The sequence below is a fragment of the Athene noctua genome, chromosome 1 (assembly GCF_965140245.1).
Source record: "Athene noctua chromosome 1, bAthNoc1.hap1.1, whole genome shotgun sequence".
Lineage (NCBI taxonomy): Eukaryota > Metazoa > Chordata > Aves > Strigiformes > Strigidae > Athene > Athene noctua.
Genome location: NC_134037.1, coordinates 192798959 through 192819468, shown reverse-complemented (window position 1 = coordinate 192819468; position 20510 = coordinate 192798959). Strand labels below are relative to the sequence as shown.

General features: G+C 38.7%; 1 protein-coding gene across 10 annotated transcripts in view; it reads left to right on the top strand.

Moving 5' to 3' along the window:
• INPP4A (inositol polyphosphate-4-phosphatase type I A) overlaps positions 1–20224 on the top strand; it is a 95092-nt gene extending 74868 nt beyond the window's left edge. For all 10 annotated transcript variants that reach the window (XM_074908484.1, XM_074908470.1, XM_074908461.1 and 7 more), the window contains 7 exons: positions 508–631; positions 1471–1597; positions 3808–3948; positions 5458–5555; positions 9430–9542; positions 9893–10047; positions 19189–20224. In XM_074908484.1, the coding sequence (XP_074764585.1) occupies positions 508–631; positions 1471–1597; positions 3808–3948; positions 5458–5555; positions 9430–9542; positions 9893–10047; positions 19189–19321 (891 nt within the window). In that variant the 3' untranslated portion in view covers positions 19322–20224. The remainder of the gene's footprint in view (positions 1–507; positions 632–1470; positions 1598–3807; positions 3949–5457; positions 5556–9429; positions 9543–9892; positions 10048–19188) is intronic.
• The last annotated feature ends 286 nt before the right edge of the window (positions 20225–20510 follow it).

Genomic DNA, 20510 nt, shown 5'->3' with positions numbered 1-20510 from the left:
GTCCTCAATATCACATAACACTAGTGTTTGAATCTTTGCATAATGCAAAGAGATAATTAATTTTTAAGCTTTCTCAAAAGGTCTTATTTTTAAAAAAAAAAATAATTTATTCATACTGTCAAAATTCGTGGTCTGGAACTAGCTGTGTTGCTTTTTCATATGTAACAAACAGTTCTCCAAGGAGACTCTTGTAATTCCTAAGTTGTAGGCCCTAATACAAGTGTTTTTGTCCAGAAAACAAATAGATGTGAGTTCAACAGCAGTCTCATTTTGGGAGAGCTTGCAAAATGAAGACAGTGTGCCCTAAATCTGATTTTATGAATGTTTTGGGGTTTGGTTGGTTGGTTGTGTCTCTTCAGCTGCAAGGAAAAGAAGAGTGACATCTAAGGGAAAAGAGCATCAGTCTTACAGATTTTATGACACCTCTTATATGTGATACTGTTTCCGTTTGGGGCTGAGGAGCCCTTTTTGTCTTGACTCATTTCACTCTTGTTTTCTTTCCCACAGCTGACAGCTCTCATTTGTGGTTTCATTATCAAGCTGAGGAACTGCCTGCATGATGATGGATTTCTAAGACAACTCTACACCATTGGCTTGCTGGCACAGTTTGAGAGCCTGCTGAGCACTTATGGTAAAAACACAGGGCCATTGGGTGGTATTAGCTGTTGAGTCAGCAAATTCTGCTTCAGTTTGGCTGCAGCAGAACGTGAGTGTTAGGGCAATCTGCAGCTCAGATGCAAAATTATTTTGAAAACTGAAATGCAAAACCAGATTATATCTGAAGTACTTAATTAGCTACCAACTCTGAATTTCTTGGCATTTAAATGAATTACTTTTGAAAGATAAAGTGTACTTGCCTTACAATACAATGTCAAAGGTTTAAAAAAAAAAAATCATAGTGATTGTTTTTTCAAAAAATAAATGGAATTAAGATTCTGGTAAACTGGAAGAAACTGTGCCCAAAATACACTTTTTGAATTGTCTTGACCTCCTGTAATCCTAAAGTATGAAGTGAGATTGAAGAGAGGATACAAAAAGGGAAAGTACTTCACTCAAAAGTGTTTCACTGCTGTGTCTGAACAGCCATCTGGATGCCAGTTAGGGAATGCTTTACTGAACAAATCCGAAATACCTTGTAACTTTTCCAACACACTTTTCCAAGACAAAGATTATCATGACAGTGCTGAGAAGTACTTAGTAGCATCATCTAAATTGTAAAATCAGCATGTAATCTGCTTGAAGAACAGTAATCTGAGCTGTGCTATATAATTGGTGTTTTCCGTATTTGCTAAACTCATAAAGTCAATCATGACATTGTCTGTAGGTCAAGGTGAAGGCCTGGGCTCCTGAGCCTCTTCAACCATAGAACTCCTTTATGAGAGCAGTGACCTACAGTTGTCATCAAATTGATAAAGGGAAGTTGTACATAACAAGTAATGATTATGGTTCATTTTTTCCTCCTTGACTTAGGTGAGGAGTTGGCAATGCTGGAGGACATGAGTTTGGGAATCATGGACTTGAGGAATGTAACCTTTAAAGTAACTCAGGCCACATCAAACACATCTACAGACATGCTGCCAGTCATTACTGGAAATCGGTAAAGTGGGGAGAGAGGGAGCAGGAAGTGGGGTGGGAGTGCAGATGGGAGAAGTAGTGATACTGTACTTGAAATTAATTATGTGCTTTTGTACTGTGCTGCTTTTCTCCTCAGAACTTCAAAGAAATGTTTTGAAATGGACTTAAACATTTTTATCGATGTTTCATTTTACAGGGAGCTAAGCTGAAAAGGGATATATGGCAAGGCTCAAACCATGCAGTATTGTTTTATGGATAAATGTCATCTTGACGTAGCCTTCCACAGTCATAAGCCAGAAGTATTCAATCTTTTCTTAAGCATTTGTGCTGTTTTTAAATTTCAGACTGACTTTTCAGTCTGATCTCGGTGTCTGAAATTCCCTGCTGTTGATCGGTTGGTCAATGCTTTACTGCATGCCACTGAGTAATGGGCCACCATTAGCACAATGGGACATGGAACGTGAATCAGGGCTGCAGCTGAGGTGAGGCCTATTTATGATCAATTTCAAACTATCAGGCCCAAGCTGGCTTTAACTTACAAATGCTTGTGAAACACCAGACTGCTGCTCATTCTGACTAGTTGTCTGAAAGGAGATATTTTCAAGTTTGAGCTCAAAAGCAATTTTTGTTTTAAAAGTCTGAAGTAACAAACATTCACATCCTCAGGTAAAGTGGAGTGGGAGTGATCTGTTACAGCGTTATTATGATTTATAGCAGTCAGACTTCAGCTTGAATGCTGCAGCCTGCTTATCAGCTGGCCTTGCCCTGGTTTCTGACATGGGACTGATGGGCCCCCTGCAACGGAGTTCTTGCCCAGAGGGAGCCAGTTCACAGGTGGCAATGAAACTGTGGAAGGACAGAAGCCTCATTGATTTTTTTAATGTTTCTGTATTTCAGACTCTTTAGAATATTTTAGTTTTTAATCTGATTTCTGAGGGAAATAAGGCTTATTTGGTTACAGTGTGCTGTACCAAGCGTCACTGGAGCTTTGACCAGCTTTGTCTACATCTGAAGAAGAGCTAGAATTCTCAAAGATAAAAACATTTAGAGGAACTTTGTTAGGGTTCACATGCAATGAAAAGTGCCCCGACTGAAGGAAGGCTGCAGAACAATCATGTGTGTTAAGGAAATTCCTGAGACCTGTGGAAATGGCTGATAGCTAACAGAAAATTCCTTTCAAAGACAATTTTTAGTTGAAACTATTAGCTATAGGGCACTAATCAGGAGGAAACCACTCTTCATTAGTTTCAGGTCTGATAGTGTTACTTATTATTTGGCTGCCTAGATTTTACTGAAGAAAGAGAAGAAAGAAATCATGCATATTTATTTTGGTGCAAACTACTGGAAGCTTTACATTTAGAGGTGAAAATATCTTTTTGCTTTCAGGCATAGTATAGGCTTTGTGTGTCCATCCAGTGTAAATGTGGAACAGGCCAATTTTAATTACCTTAGTATATACTCAGAGCTCGTTTGCTATACTAGAGAGTATATGCTGTACTTGAGAGTTCTGCACTATAAAGACTTGGACGTAATACCAAAGTACTGCTGCTGATAGGCTAACACACAGCACACAAACCACAGCAATTTGTGTCTTGGCAGTTCCAACAGGGTAATATGACATACCTTAGTCTGCACTGAGGTTATGGGATAAGTCGTTACCTCACATTTGCCATGAGATAAAGCATATGCAGTGCTCTTAGCTGGAGCTCAGCTGACCCAAGGTAGCCTGTTGTGCTGCAGAAACAGCTTGTAGGTCTGAGTCCTGTAAACAGTGCTTTTCTTAGTTTCCCCTTCAGTTTATGCTTGGGTCACTACTATCATTGTCTCTATCCTTCTATGTATCCTTTTATGTAGCATCACTAGCCTTTATCACTTTAAAAGAAAATATACTTTACTCTTGATGAGGTGGGGACATACCAAAATTTGGCTTTTTCTACCCTAGTTGTATGAGAACTTCAGTATTAATGAGCAGAGCAAAATCAGCTTTTGTCAGGAAGTCGGCATATCTGATTGAAATGTCCGTGAAGATATAACATCAACATTGTAGGTTGCTCAAGATTTGTTTTTGAACTGAAATCGAGCTTTTCTGATTGGGAGCAAGCTGTGGCAGTTCCTTAAGACCTCAGTTTTGAGTCGTGTTATGTTCTAGATGTTACCCCTCTTTACATAAATAACACATTCTTGGAATATATTTTTTTGATCTTTGTCTAATAGCTGTTTATTTATTTACAGTGATGGATTTAATGTGAGGATCCCTTTGCCAAGCGCCTTGTTTGATTTGTTGCCGCGAGAGATTCAAAGTGGCATGTTACTGAGGGTTCAGCCTGTTCTTTTCAATGTGGGAATCAATGAGCAGCAAACCCTAGCAGAGAAGTATGTATTCGGTCATGCATGCTCAACCTTAATGGCAGTTCAGCAATCTCCCATTCTGATGGAAGCATGTCTCTATGGAGCTGCACTGTTGTATTACTAACAGTGATTCAGTTTCTCCAATACATGAACAGGGGAATACTAAATGAAGCTGTCAAATGCAAAACAAACAGAAGGAGGTCCTGCTTTATATGGCCCATAGCTGTGGAGCTCCTTACCTCATGCGTTTGAGTCTAGTGCAGGTTTATACGGCTCAGAAATGAATTTGCAGAAGAGGAAATGGGCTGCCCAGGGAGGTGCTGGAGCCCCCATCCCTGGAGGTGTTTAAGAGTTGGGTTGACTTAGCGCTGAGGGATATGCTGTAGTTGGGAACTGTCAGTGCTAGGTTAACGGTTGGACTAGATGATCTTCGAGGTCCTTTCCAACCTAGTTGATCTGTGATTCTCTGAGATGGGCTATTTAACACAGAGCTACTGCTTGTGACTTGAGATGTCTGTGAGTGACAGATCACTAGAAGCTCAGAGATCATTCTGAGTATTGTTGTGTGTTTGCCCTCTTAGTTTTGCACTCTCCCCTAGACTCTGTCTTCTGACCACTGACAAAAACCAGGATAATGGGCTAGATGGACCTCTGTTTTAACATAGCTTTGCAGCACTTACGTAATGCAACACTGTTCTTGTAAAGCTGAGAAACATAATTATGTTTGCTAGGGAAACTCGTCAGTTTTGGATGGGCCACCAGAGCTTCCCTGTGTTATGACCATATCCTGTAAAGAATACATAGACAGAGTGCTGCTCTAAGGGAGAACTTCAGTGAAATCAGGCACATGCATGTTGTGACAGCAGCCTTGGTACCAGGGTGGAGTGTGTAGTAATGACGGTGGACAACTAGAAAAAGTCTGACAAAGGCATTCCAGCAGTTACTGTTGTCCTTTGTTGCCTATAAAGGGAACCCAAGGTGATTAGCACCATTACAGATGTCAACACTGTGTGTGTATCTATGTATCTACATAGTTAAATGAGATGAATCATGGCATTGTTGACAATATTTATTATATTCATGGTTTATTACTCCTAGATCCGTATTTCTTATTTACATACCTGAAGCCAAAGTTCTCAATCCTGTCTACTGATACTAGGTTATTATTAGCTTATGAACGAAACTAGTGAATCCATTATTAAAAATTTGAATTTTGTCAAAATGGTTTACCAGATGAGTATTTAATATTGAAGGAGAGATACAAAAGCCAAAGAATTTTAAATACTATTTTCTACAAGATTTTTCTTTCACCTTCCTCCCCACTTTTCCCCTCATGCTCATATATTTTCTGTTTTCTGTAATGAATCACTACAACACTTCTCTGTTACACTTTATTCTTAATTTGAATGGTTAGGAATTTCATGGGATGAATCTTTAAACTGTTTTCTGGTGATCATATGGCCAAGTGCAGTTTTTCAAAGAAGAGAAACTTTTTACCTTGGGCTTAACTGTTCCCTTCTTCACACTTCAAAGGTTTGGAGACACCTCACTGCAAGAAGTAATTAACATGGAAAGCTTGGTGCGGTTGAATTCATATTTTGAGCAGTTCAAGGAAGTTTTGCCTGATGATTGTAAGTATTTGGTTATCAGTGACAAATTTGGTTGAACAGCACAGTTCAGGCTGATTTTTTTCATTTGTTTGCTTCATGTTAGTTGTTTAAATATTGATGATATGTCAGCGTTAGTATCCTCCCAAGAAATGATGCAACTCTATTTTAATATACTAGTACTAAGTAGAGCAGATTCAAGAGGTTTAAAGGTCAGTCTGATTAACCTTCCTTTTTTAATTTACTTCCACATTTATTCTTTCTAAGTGACATTATGTACTGTACAAACATGAAGCTAGGCAGTTAGATTGCTGTGAGGGGAAGACATAAAAGTGATAGATTATAGCAGCAGCACTTTTATGTGCAGTTTTTGGTCATGTTCTCTGCACTTACAATAACCTGCACAGAGAGCAACTGTCAGTTTTTAGGAACTTAATCACTTTTCCTCTGCTTATCCTTTGGCACTTTCCTACAACTGTTGCCTTTGCAGCCAGCAACAGAGAAGTCTAGCACTTGGAAGGCAGACTAGCTACAAGCTTGAATTTTACTGGTTATATAGGAAAATTTCTTGCTTGTTACTGTTTTTTTGGGAGTCAGTGGCGTAAATGTAATTTACATGTGACCACAAAAATGGTGAAAATTCATTGATTCATTATTATTAGTAGTATCAAACCTCTTGTAAGCTAATTTCATGGTCCCACAATTGCAGTTTTATTGCAGAAATACAAATGCAGCAACGTGCAACAGAATAGTAAGAATTTTGTCTGTTAAAGTATGTTACTGTACTTTTTTTGTACTTTAATAGTTTTATTGTACTTGATTTTTTTGATGCAGCTAAAAGCAGACTGTTTTTCTCCTTCCAGACATTCATACTCCTGCATTATTAATTGTCTGAAATTTTAGTTGAAAATTTTATTTTTTTATTACGTAGTAGTCTAGCATCAGACTTTCTTGTAAAGTTCAAAAGTTAAAGTTATTTTTGTTCTGCTTTTCTCCCTGTTACTTCCTGTCTCTGTCTAGTCCTCCATAATAATAGTTTCCATTCAGGTCCTTCCTCTCCTTTGATTTTGCTTGCTTTTTTTTGACTTCAGTCTCTTTCCTTATTCCCACACCTCTCATGTTAATCCAGTCATCTTTTAGCTTTTGCCTTTTTTCCTGAAACTCTTTTTTATCCTGCAATCTGTTTTCTGTCCAGTGATTTGTTCCTTATCTTTTCATGTTTTTTGAACTCCATATTTATTCTCCCCTGTCTTTAAAGAGCACTGGTGCCACGACCTTAAGTTTTTACCAGTAACATTTATGCCTTATACCAGAGGTTTTTTTCTTCAAGTAACTTGAAGTTGTGAATAAGGCTGGCTTGTAGTGTTCGACAGGTGGCATTAACAGGCACCTTAACGCTAAAAGAAAACAAAATAGTCTTGTGTCCACCTGTCCATTCTCCCTTACTCTGGTTACTTGTCATTACATTGATCTTGCCACCTGAAATGAATACCACAAAGGGGGAAAATCTGCCCTCTGCCAAAACTTCCTTCTGCTTCACTGTTTGTCCTAGATAAATGCAGATATACTAAACCTGGTTTTGAAATCCAGCTTGGACAAATGGGTTTGGGTTATAAACATTAAGCAAAAGTTTTGATTAGAAGTGTGAAAAAAATATTGTGGGTGTGCCAGCAGGTGAGTTAGAGATGCTCTGAAAAGCTGAAACTGTATGGACAAACCTGGGACTGTGCTTGTCATAAGGAAGGTCTGAGGGTGTGTCTTCTACGTCCTCTGTGGTGATATTCAGGACATACAAAGTGAAACATACTTTTCCATGAACCCTTGTCAAGAAAAGAATAACATATTTAACTGTAAAATAGGTAGGTATTATGACCAGCCAGTGGTGTAGTCTGTGATAAGTAGAGACAAAAGGAAAACTGAACGGATCATTCTCATGACAAGAGGTTTAGTGAAATCTTTGCTGGCAGCTTGTAGGAGATGTTCCCTTCAAGAACAGTACACAAGGAAAGTTGATTCCTGATTCACTGTCCTTGTTCCTGTACTCTTAATACTGCAGAATTTCTAAATGAATTAGTGTTGTAGCTTCATTAGCTCCTTGTTCCATTTTCTTGTCTTTAGAAATAGTTAGGGAGATGGTCTGTGCCTTCTTCTGGTTACAGGTATTACTTTCTTTCTAGGTGTAGAGTTCCACACAGAGTAGCCAAGGATAGACACGATATTGCTAATCATACAATAGAATCATAGAACCATTTAGGTTGGAAAAGACCTGTAAGATCATTGAGTCCAGCTGTAAACCTAACACTGACGGGTCCACCACTAAACCATGTCTCTAAGCACTACATCTACATGTCTTTTAAATACCTCCATGGCTGGTGACTCAACCTCTTCCCTGGGCAGCCTGTTCCAATGCTTGACAATCCTTACAGTGAAGAAATTTGTCCTAATATTCAATCCAAACCGCCTCTGGTGCAAATTGATGCCATTTCCTCTCATCCTTTCTCTTGTTACTTGGGAAAAGAGATTGACATGCACCTTGCTACAACCTCCTTTCAGGCAGTTGTAGAGAGTGATAAGGTCTTCCCTCAGCCTCCTTTTCTCCAGGCTAAACAACCTCAGTTCCCTCAGCTGCTCCTTATAAGACCCTCCACCAGCTTTGCTGCCCTTCTTTGGACACGCTTCAGCACCTCAATGTCTTTCTTGTAGTGAGGGACCCAAAACTGAACACAGTATTCAAGGTGTTGCCTCACCAGTGGTGCCCGTACTGAGCTCTGGGGGATACCACGTGTGACTGGCCACCAACTGGATTTAAATCCATTCACCACAACGCTTTGGGCCTGGCCATCCAGACATTTTTTTTTCTCAGTGAAGGGTATACCTGTCCAAGCCATGAGCTGCCAGTTTCTCCAGAAGAATGCTGTGGGAAATGGTGTCAAAGGCTTTACTAAAGTCCAGGTAAACAACATTCACAGCCTTCCTCTCATCCACTAGTGGGTCGCCTTGTCATAAAAGGAGATCAGGTTAGTCTAACATACTGTTTCCTGTGAGAAGATACGCAGTCTAAAAATAAAATCTCATGTATCGCCCATGGAGGGTTCTTTTTGTCACATAGTCATTTTTTAACAATGCATACCTCCTTACCTTCGTATTTCTCCAGTCACAGCTTTAGTTGGTGTCCTCTTTAAAAAAAAACAAAAACAACACACACACAAAGACAACCTATTTAATACTTGTCGTTGTCTTGAGTATCTTGCTACATATGTAAGAGATAACGTGTAACACCTTGACCATATAAGATGATACTGAAAGCACTCTGAAATACTGAAAAATTTCAACTGATATATTTCCACTTAGTGAAATATTAATAAACATATAGTGACAGTATAGTGTCCTGTCAGAGAGAGTGTTTCTTGTAAATGATAACGGGCCAATTTGGAGATTTAAAATAGAAAATGTCAGCAGAATATAAAACATCTTCAGAGTTTCTGTGGAGTCATGCGTGTTCTCCTGTCACTTCTGAGGGGCAATAATTTGGGCAGTTACGTGCTTATATACAGTTCTGAACAGTGTGTGAAAGCAAGTACATCTGTGACACACAAATCCAGATACCAATCTTGCTTCCTTTGTTTACTCTGTTGTTATATTGCTATCAGATTCTGAGACCCTGAAGTTTTAAAAAAACCTGAACGTATATTTCCAGTTGAGTTAATTAAACTTGAATTTGTTTTGGTGGTGGTGTGAAGTAATTAAGAACTGGATTAAATGTTGTAAGCTTTGATAGTTTCAAGAAAACACAATAAGTGTTTGCAACAGGCATATAGGAACACTTTCCGTGTAACTTACCTTTATAAAAGTGTTGAATACAGATAAGTAAGTGGAGTTGGTTTTGTTTGTTTTATAGGTCTACCTCGATCTCGTAGTCAGACGTGCCTGCCTGAACTGTTAAGATTTCTGGGACAAAATGTGCATGCAAGGAAAAATAAGAATGTTGATATCCTTTGGCAAGCTGCTGAGGTAATTATTAATCTAAGCATCTCTGCATAGTTCAGCTGATTTTGTGTATGCATATGTATTTTCCACTTTTTTATTACCGATATGTCCGAATTTCTTCATTTGCTTGCATGTAGCTTGGAAATGCTGCCAGATTAAACCTCCTCTAGAATGAGACATGGGGAGAAAAAATGTATTTTCCACATTAGTATTCTCCCTGCAACTCAGGCAGTGAAGTTCTGCTCTGTCAAAGATGACGACTTCTGACATCAAAGTCCTACACAAGATTTGTGTCTCAGAAGAAATAAAGGTGTGTTCTCTGACAGAAGGTTATGCGTGAGGAAGGAATGATGAATTGTATATCCCATTTCTAGATATGCCGCAGACTAAATGGTGTTCGATTTACAAGCTGTAAAAGTGCCAAGGATAGGACTGCCATGTCGGTCACCCTAGAGCAGTGTTTGATCCTACAACACGAACATGGAATGGCTCCACAGGTCTTCACCCAGGCTCTGGAGTGTATGAGGAGGTAAGAGTTTCGACTGCGTCACTTACTCCTAAATGAGGAACCATGCAAACTGCAGAGGAGCAGTGGTCTCTGTTTCTATCAAAAGGAATAAAAAAGTAAAATAAAGTCAGAATACTGCAAAACTGCTAGAATTCATCCCTCCCTTGCATGTATTAGTGAGTTGCATATGCTAAAGCTGGTTGTCACCAGTTTTGCATCAGATGGGCTTTATTTTTCGGTAGTGAATCAGGAGTTTCCAGAGAAGCATGTGAAAATGTGGTTTCAGTTAATGCTGAGCTTACAGGACAGGAAACTGGTGCTTCTTTGAAAGCGGTTTAATGATGAGGTTACCTGAACTGTTATAGCACTGGGTTTCTTAGTTCTAGATCAGGCAGATTTCTCAGGGATGACCTGTGTTTTATTCTTGGAAATACAGACACCTGCAGTTTGCACTGGTTTGCCATTGTATTCTTTAGCAGTGAAACTGCTCACTGGGCGAAATGTCGGTATGAGTGTTTCACAATACAGCAACCAAATTTCATCACAACATGTCAGTGTGCTGTTGTATCAATATAATGATGTTCTGTATTCTGAAGCAGCAGAGATGTTTGCAGAACTAAATACTGTACTAAAAAAAAAAAAAAAGAAAATCTGTTTACTGTTGTTCAATGCCTTGTTTCAAGCACTGCTGGAAAACTCCGTAACTCACATACCAAAAGAAAGGATAAGAAATCTAGCTTTAGTCTTTATTGATGTAGTTCAACAATGCTGTTCAGTCCTGTTTTTCAACATTCACTCTTACTGAATGTACTGTACTGTGTGTCTTCTCACCAAATTCTCTAGAGTGTTCAATTCTCTTATCCTTTCTGTATGTTTTTACTGTTTGACCCTTTCTTACTCTTCAGTTACCTAGAAGGAAAATGTCTTATATAATAACACTTGCAACCTCTTACACTAATAATTTGGTTTTTATCTACATCTAATTGGATGTCACTGGACTTTTTATTTTTACTTTTTTCGCTACTGTTTTTGTTGCATTGTTACAGAGTTAGTACAGAACACAAAAACTGCATTCAGAGACTAATTAAACCTTGATATTAGAAAAACAACTTTGTGAGGGAGAAGTTATTAACTTAAAATGGAGCTAAGTAGCTCTCAGATATCTTGATTTAAATTATGCAACTTGTCAGCTTAGACATCTGAAAGAAGAAGGTTTTGCACAGTTATTTAGTAAGAATAAAAACTGAACTAGTGTAATACTAAATCTTGTTACTTTCTTTAAATTAATTACTGAGTTAATGTGGGGTTTTTTTAATGCAGTCATGGACAAGGTAGAAACAGAGCTTAACAACAGCAGCATTGTTTTGGACCTTCATATAACACAGCATCAGATAAAAATACTGACCCAAGAAATGCGTTGCTTTATGTTGACCTACCCAAGGATATTGAAAGAGGGCCAATTTAATCAAAACCTTTGGCTTGTTTGTTTAGCAACATCAGGGACTTGTTCTGACAGGTGAAAGATGTGACTTTCTCTTCTGTTAAATCTTTGACTAACAAAGATTATGCAGAACAAATACTGACTAGTCCTAAAGGAATACTGATTAGATCATTCTTCAAGCCTATCACTCTTTCTTCCCCACATCTCATTGTTTTTTGGGGTAGGTGGTTGTGGTTTTAAAATTATTTGCCAATTCTGCTCAGGAACATTAGCACAGAATTAACAAAGCTTAACAAGAAAGATAGGATTATGAAACAAATATGTAGGAGTCCAACTCCACCCCAACCCATTTCAGCCTGGATAAGATGACCTGACCTAGGTAACAGGAAGTGAAAGGGTAGTAAATTACTTCCAGGACATTCAGAAAACTTGCTTTTTCTTTTATCTTGGATCTTTTATTTGTGTAACTGTACTGGAAAAGGGAAGGTTTAGTTCAGTTCTGAAGACTTCTGAAGTTTCTGGGGCAGTTGAAAGGGCAGAGAAGAAGTACTATTAGGTTGTGGAACTCAATAGAAAGTATTTCATCTCTTCTCTACTGGTAACTTTCCAGAGAAGAAAAGCGTCCTTGTTTACACTGTTCTTGAAAAATTAAGAAAGCACCCTCTTCTTCCATGTGATGTTGATCTTCAAGGTGTTAGTTCCCACTTACTCATCCTCAGGGACTTCCAAGTCTTGTGTTGATTATGTATCCATGATAATTATGTTCAATGAGCATGGACATCAAGGGAGAGAACATTGAGTGCTCATTGTAGATTCTTGTAGAAATTCACAGATACAAGTTTGTGACTTTCACCTTAGAAACAAATATCCTATTAGAATAAACTCACCTTTCTGTAAATAAGTGGCAGCTTTTCCAGTCCCAAATCAAATATATAAGAGACTACAAATAATAAAATCATGATGATATGTCTGGAAGTCCAGGCTACAGAGGAACTGACTATCTGGCCACTAAAGGCATCTCAGGAGTCAAAGTCCAAGTGGATCACGTAGCCTCTTCCATCTGCAGCAGTGCCAACACTCCCCACTAGACCTGTGACTCCCTGCCCTCCCTCCCCCAACCAGATTATTGTCCTGTCAGATACTCCAGTGGAGCTGTTTGTGTGAATATGCTCTAATACAGTTTCAGTCAAAATAATTTATACGTTTAAGGTAGCCCAGCCCTTCCAGTCAGGACGTTGTGACACAAGCAGTTCAGTCATCAAGAGAAGAGCTGTCTCTGATAGGGGCTCTTGAAAAACAGCTGGAAATGGGGTGAGGGAAGTAATCTTGCCTAGCTGCCATGGTGCCCTGACTGTCATGTTTGAGTGTGACCACTCACTGCAATAAAACAGCCGTGCTAAAAAGCCTAGTTGGATTTCTTCAATGGTTGACTCCTTTAAGAATAAAATTGTGGTGGATTGACCTTGGCCGTCTGCCAGATGCCCACCCAGCTGCTCTCTCACTCCTCCTTATCAGGACAAGGAGAGAAGATATGATGGAAGACCTTGTGGGTTGAGATAAATACAGGGAGATCCCTTTCCAGTTACTTTTACAGGCAAAACAGATTGAACTTAGAGAAAATTAACTTATTAACAATAGATTTGGATGGTAAGAAACAAAGACAAAAATTAAAACACGTTCCCTCCAAAACCCCTTTTATGCCAGGCCCAAGTACTTCACTCTTTTGTTCCCAAGTCCTCTACCTTCTCCCCATACTAAGCAGTGCACAGGAGATGTGGAATGGGGGTTTTCAGTCAGTCCGTAACAGCTCCTCTCTGCTGCTCCTTCTTCCTTGCACTCTTCCCCAACTCTAGTGTGGGTCCTTCCCACAGGCTGCAGTCCTTCACAATAAACCTGCTCCTGCGTGGACTCTTGACGGGCTCCAGTTTCCTTCAGAAAATACTCACCTGCTCCCCGATGGGGTCCCTGACAGTCTGTAGTGTGGATATCTGCTCCACTGTGCTCATCTGCACAGCTGCAGGGGAATCCCTCCTTCAGCACCTGGGGCAACTTCTCCCGTCCTTCCTGAACTTTGGTGCTCACAGGGCTGTTTCTCACATCTTTTCCCATCACTCTCACTGCCGTGGAGTGTTTTGCCTTTTCTTAAGCACACTTTCCATGAGGCACCACCAGTGTGGCTGAGGGGCTCAGCTGTGCCTGTGTGGGTCCCTTTGAGCTGTCTGGGAACGGCTCTGGCCAGCATGGGGCAGCCCCGGCCTCTCGTCGCAGAGAGGATTCCCATACACAGGATGGATTACCAGGGAATTTGCTTTTTCTCTTTACGCTGGTCCTCTCCTAGACATAGTCTGCTGATGAATGTTTTGATTTAAGACAGTGTGCAATTTGGTATATTTGGTATTTCCGAAAGGTGACTTTTCACCTCTTGGGTGGAATCATCTACATGGGCCAACAGTGACAAGGAGAGCACTTTCCAGCTCTTGCTTCCATTCCCACTGCATGTGTATGTGCATATGTCTTTGTGTAAAATTGAGTAGCTTGGTACTAATTTTTAATGGTAGAGATGTGGCATGTGATGGTCATAATGTCATCTTGTAATTTTGAGCCTTGCCTCCTCCTTTCCCTCTCCCACTGTTATACTTACCAATATTTTAAAACACTTTTCTTCCTCCAGACTCTTCTGTTGAGCCTTTATCCACCACTCTCCAGTCAACATTAGCTTTGTACTTAACCGATTCTCCTTGCCACACACATACACCTTCCTGACACTACAGAGATCATTGGGATTTGTAGGCATCACAGCTTCAATCTGCCCTTATCCAATGTAGGCACCAACCAGGAGTGAATTTTGGTCACCAATTTGGATGTGTTAATCCCGGTCAGAAATACAGTTGGTTTAGTTCCCTGCCCACTTAATTCCATTTGACTTGAAGTGCCACCAGCATCTGAAGGCTTTTTTTCTCCTCCACCACCTCCAGGGTATCTCTGATGTCTTCTAAGACATTGTTTGTTGGTTACCTAACCTTGCTATGCAACCAGCAGGGTTACGTATCACCTTTTATGGATGGAGTGAGTGCACATGTTCTAACAGGATCAGGCTCATGGGTTGCATTTAGTTGGTGCTTTGTAAACTAAAAATAGAGTTGAACTGCACAGGGTATAAAAGTGATCCAGAATGAAACGCCACACTACAGAGGCTTGGGTTACCTGCAGAGGCATTCTCCACTGTAGGCTTTTGGTGCTCAAAGTCACGTTGGAAGCGGGGCATAATGAGATGGGCTGTGCAGCATGTCTTGCCTTCATGTGCGTGTGTTGAGACACTTCAGAAGCATGCATTTTTGAAAGCATATTGATACACACTTGAATTCATGTGGAAGCAGAAAAATATGTGGGTGGTTTAGGGTTTTTTGCTTACATATGAATAGGTAGTTAAGAGGTTAAATTATTTCACTGCAGCCTACACGGAAAGATGTTTGAAAGGGTCAAATACTACAATGGTTATTCATGTTCAGCTTGCTTTTCAGAGATCCACTTCTCTGCAGCATGCGGAAGCATGGCATATAGAAGCATGAGATATTATTGCTTAGTAATCTGAAAGAATGAACATGGAAAACCATTTATGTTCAACCTACATGTATTTATTTTCAGTAGACTACAGTACTTCTTTCTTATTTTTCTCTTTTATTCTCTTTCCCTCTCCTTATTTCTGTAACTGTGCTGATACATATTTTTGAGATGTTTTTCCACTCTTTCTTTACTTCATCTTCTGGTTTTGTTGTGCTTTATTCCATGTTTTTTCATTTTCTTGACCACCTTGTGTTGCCATCTCTTTTTATACATTCATTTGCATGTCCGTCTTTCTGTTTTATTTTCCCTCCTCCCAACCTTCTTCCTTTTCACAGCATTGGAACACGGGAGGTAGTCACCCAGAAGAACTTGAGTGGCTTGGTGCCCATCCGAGATTTCAGACTAGATCCCAGCCTCCTCTACTCTATTCCTTTACTAGCTCTCAGCCCCAATTTACTGATTGTGTGGCTGTTTCTGAGCATAGCATACCTGGTGGCCAGATTACGTTGCAAGTGAAGATAAGGTTAAAAAAAAAGTCAAAACAACAAAAAAGTGCTTGAATGTGTATTGCCACTTGGTATCTGCTGGACAAAGGAATGTGTCATAGCATTGTCTGCCAAGAATTATTATTATGCCTTACAATTTTACGTTTCTATTGTACTAAACTGTAAATATACATCAAATTATTTTATCAAAAAGAATTGTATTGAAACTTTAAATTATTGTTCTGCTTTCAGTGCTTGTAACATAGTCTGATTGGCCTGTTACCTCGTTACTTTAGCCAGCCTGAAGATCTCTTACCAAATATAGTTTTGTGTTACTTGTTTCATGTATTCCAGAGAAAGGAACTCTGTCTGAAAAGAATTTGTATCTTTTTGTATATTTAAAGCATATGCTAATCTTGCCTTTCATTTTTACGAGGTATGAAGAGAAAAATAAAACCACGGGTGGGGTTTATAAGAAATTGTAAGAAATTTATTTAAAGAAATTTCTATGTTCATTTCAAAGTATAATATCCAAATTACATTACTGAACAGTTTGTAGAACCATAGCCTTGTTCCTTTCTCATGGTTAAGTATGTTCTAATAGACTAGTGTACCCACTCAGAAAACAACTTGCAGTGTGCATGCAGAATTATTTCATTCTATTTGTAGATCTGCATTTTGTAATGTATTAAAGACATAACGAGAATGGCTTGTGGTTAGGAAGAGGATATAATTGGCATTAGCCTGCTAATGATCCATTAGCTGTTTCAGGTGCTTTGTCATAGAACTTACTCTGAAACAGGGTCCTTATCATCCTGAAGGTTAAAGATACTGGTCTTTAATATTTCAGGCAAGAACAGGGAGGTATCAGTTAGCTCCTTTAGTATGTGGGTTTGAGGTTTTCTGTTGGGCTTTGTTTTAGTTACACTAGACTAAATATTACTGTTATTTCCATTTTTAAGCGTTGGACAGCTTTAATAAATTATGATGTTGATAGTGACTTAGAGATAAATGAATGATGGTAAGTTAAAGTTGATTTAAGTGGTGAGACTAAAGCGGCTTACCTAGTTTAGTCAAGCAGAATAACTGCAGATGAAATTTGATCATTTATATGTAACATCAGACTAGGAGAAGCCTATTTAAACTGAATGATTTTGTTGATGCAGTGGTCTGACAGAGCTTGTCAATAGCAATAGCTGATAAAAAAACCTAACCTCATTTAATGTAGTTTGCTAAATTTGTGGGATTTACTTCGCTTGGTGCCTGAGATGACAGAAAATTGGGCTTCTGAGGAGAACTCAGTTCTAGTACTGTGATTTCTATTTTCTACTATTATTAACTTGCTCAGAAACATAGTTAGCTATAGATTGTATTATTATTTTTGATGGAATTTGAAAGCTTCTGAGAAAGATAAGCTTTAAAAAAGAAAAAAGCACAGTTAGCATAAAAATTAGAATAAAATCCTAAATTTGGTGAAAATTCTAAATAAAAAAAAGTATGTGGTTATATTTGTGTCTTCATGAAATCAGACTGTACAGTACACTATCTCCTGGTATTTTTCCTCACTATTCTTCTAATTTTGTTTTTAAAAGAAAAACAACAAGAAAGACATATATATATATTTATATATATTTAAGATTGTTTCCTGTTTATTTTTAGTTGCAATGAATTTAGGTAAATCCTTACTGCTGATGAGATTTAAAATCACGGTATGGTGGTATTGGACATATCCACGTCCTGTGTCAATAGTCTTACCACTGTGTCTCTGTACAAATCATCTCTTCTGTCTGATGAACACTGGTTTATTTGCTGTGGGTACCAAAATCTTCCTTTTTACAAAGTGAACAAATGTCAAGTTGGACTATGGCCTTGCTCTTGCAATGTGATCTGTCCTGGGTTCAGTCTAACAAGATCTGAAAGTAACTTTAGTAGGCGTATCTGCACTGAACTCCCTGAGATTATTAATCTCTTTAAATAAAGTATGAAGGCTTTGCTTATGACTATGCTTAGGGTTGCAGTAAGACCACCCTTAAATTCATCTAGAGTGAAAGCCTACGCTTTTTGAAAACAATGTAGGTTTTTTTCTTTTTTTCTTAAACTTTCGTGAGGACAAGTTTTCATTTTTTTTTCTATTTTTAGCTTGGTCTATGCTTTCATTCAGGCATTCAGATATAAAATGCTGTAGTGCCTGCTGCTTTGTGCCTCCAGCAGAAGAAACTTGGCACGTGAAATGGTGTGTGAAATATATCTTTGTCACCATCTCTGTGGCCCACCTGTGCCATAGAGGGACACCCGTATTTTCTAGTTAAACTTACTGGTTTTATTTGTACTCTGAACTATAATTTGTGCAAATTTTTGATGAATCTATTTGACCGCTACAGCCTTTTGGGGGAGGGTTCTGTAAAACACAAACGGGTGCCATAAAAAAAGTGTTGTCACGTATGATCCATTCTATAAAAGGCAGGCACAGAATCTGCTTTGGAGACAAATTTCAGACTTACTTAAAACTGTTTCTTAAAGCAAAAATTTGATAGTGTTTTATGAAGTCAAGCTCGGTGGTACATACAGAACACAATTATATCAGTTTAATTTACCAAAATTAGAAGAACGGTGAGGTCAGTAAGAGCGAGAGAGCTTTCAAACTGAGGCAGAATCCAAACCCTCCTTTTGAATCAGATGACCACAGTTTACCTGGTAGATGCTGCAGCCATCTCCAAGAGAGGAGTAATGTGACATTTCCACCATAAGATGCTGTACTGTACACTTTGCCATGAAGTTCTAGTATTTACTGTTTAGCTTTCAGTTCTCTATCAGGGAAAGACATTCTCCTGCAAGCCTAAATTGATTTATAATATGTATTTAAAAGATAGTGCTTCCTCTTTGTATGTCTGTTTTTGGATATAATCAAAGGAACTCTGAAATAGATTTGCAAGTGTAAAGAAGCCTTATAACTGGAGTAGTTTTTTATTGTAGCAGAGAACCTCTTTGTAATGTGGGGCAGTTGCATTGGGTAAAAATTAAATTCTGCACAGCTTTGTTTCATTGGGGTGATGACTGTCAACGCAGCCAATCTTTTTTGCACCCACACAAAGCTGCTATTTCATGATCAAGGTTTTTTTTAGACTGTGTTGGTTTTCAAGTCCATTTATGCATGCAGAGATAACTGGAAAGTCATTACTTTTGTATTAGCTCTAATCTTTAAGTACTGATACTACTGACATGCAGGGAACAATAAAATCACTTTAAAGCTCTTATGGAGAGCAGTTTTTCTTTTTCAGCTTAATATATTAATAAATTATCAGAACTGCTTGTAAGCAATCTCTTGGGATCCTTTGTGCAATGAAGCGGCATGTGAACTCCACAACAGTGTGCCCTGAAATACATGAAACCATCGTGAAAGAACTTTTTCAGTAGATGCACTGCTGCTTTCTAGAAATGCAAAACTAGCAATCAGACATAGCATGTGTCCATTCTGTGTGCTTCTTACTAGCATTGTATGATGAGTCATCATTTTTAATATTTGCAGTGGCAAATTAATTAAACGCTCATTAAATATAACCAACTTTTTGTTAATGCTATAAAATAACCAGTTCATTTCATCTTAGTTTAAGTCTTTTTTTTTTTTTTTCCTTTTTACTGCTGTCATTTTTTGTGCTTGTTTTTTTTCCCCAGTGAGGGTTGTCGGCGAGAAAATACAATGAAGAATGTTGGATGTCGCAAGTATGCATTTAATTCCCTGCAACTGAAGGCTTTCCCAAAGTATTACAGGCCTCCAGAAGGAACTTATGGAAAAGTTGAAACATAAGCATACTATGTCCTTTAATCGCTGTTCCATTAAAACATGTGGATACACTCTAGATTAATACATGATTTTGTCATCCAGAAGAGATAAATAACCTTTTTGTACGTTTCACTAGGTTATACAGAGCATGTTACTTACAGAATTGGAATCTATAGTAACATTTATTCTGACACCTTAGCTTGAGAATAGTGTGATGACTCTCTGCCCGTTTAAATAGCCTTCAGTGTATGTAAGATGAACAGATGTTGTGCTACTTAATAATTACCTATATGCAAATAGCTAGGTACCTCCTGGATGGGCAAGGACTCTAGGAACGGCATTTAGGCAGCTGTTTCGCATAACATCTTTTTATACTGAGTTGACCTGAGATTGAGCTTTTCATAAACTTTTTAAAACTGAGAGTAAAACTCTGAAGTTGTAAATAAAAAGGGATTGGATCCTAGACAGTCTAATAACTGTAGAATGCATTGTTACAATCAAGACGCAGAAGTTTAACTTTAAAAAAAAAAGTCAGCACATTAAAAGCCAGGAGTATGAATTGTTTTACTGTATATAGGATGCCATCTTCATGTATGAAATCAACAGTACATAAAAGGCCAGGAATATGAGGTCTAGTTTCTAGTTCTGTCCAAATAAAACAAATTCCTGTCATCTTTGGCAGGTAAGGACTTGGGCACACATCTTAACTGATTTTAAAAAGTTTCAGAAACGTAATGATGCTTACCCATTACTGCCAGCAGCAGTTCCCCCTGCCCTTTCCCTGCTGTAAGGCAAGTGTAACAAGCGAGTTGCTAACGTTGCAGGTGACGGTTCAGTATGTTCCATGGTGTTGTGTATTAATTAACATATTTTTACCCATGGCTTTTTATATCACTTCAGGATTGGAAACATTAGTATCTCGGGGGGGGGGGGTGGGGGGGTGGTGTTACAGGTTTTTGATTTATTTTTTTTCCCCTCCAAATCAATTATGTACGTTAATACAAAAATGCTCGAAGTGCCCAATGCATCCCCGTTACTCCACCACCCAAATTGCTTTCTGTTTACCTTTGTGTTTTACCTGGGCAGATGTTCAGAATCCTGGGGCAGCGGGGGGGGGGGGGGGGGGGGGCGGAAATATGACTGTTTTCAGAGTATTTCTGAGGAAGGTAGTGACGCCCCATGTTGATAGAAAGGAACTGCTCATGTGCTACCG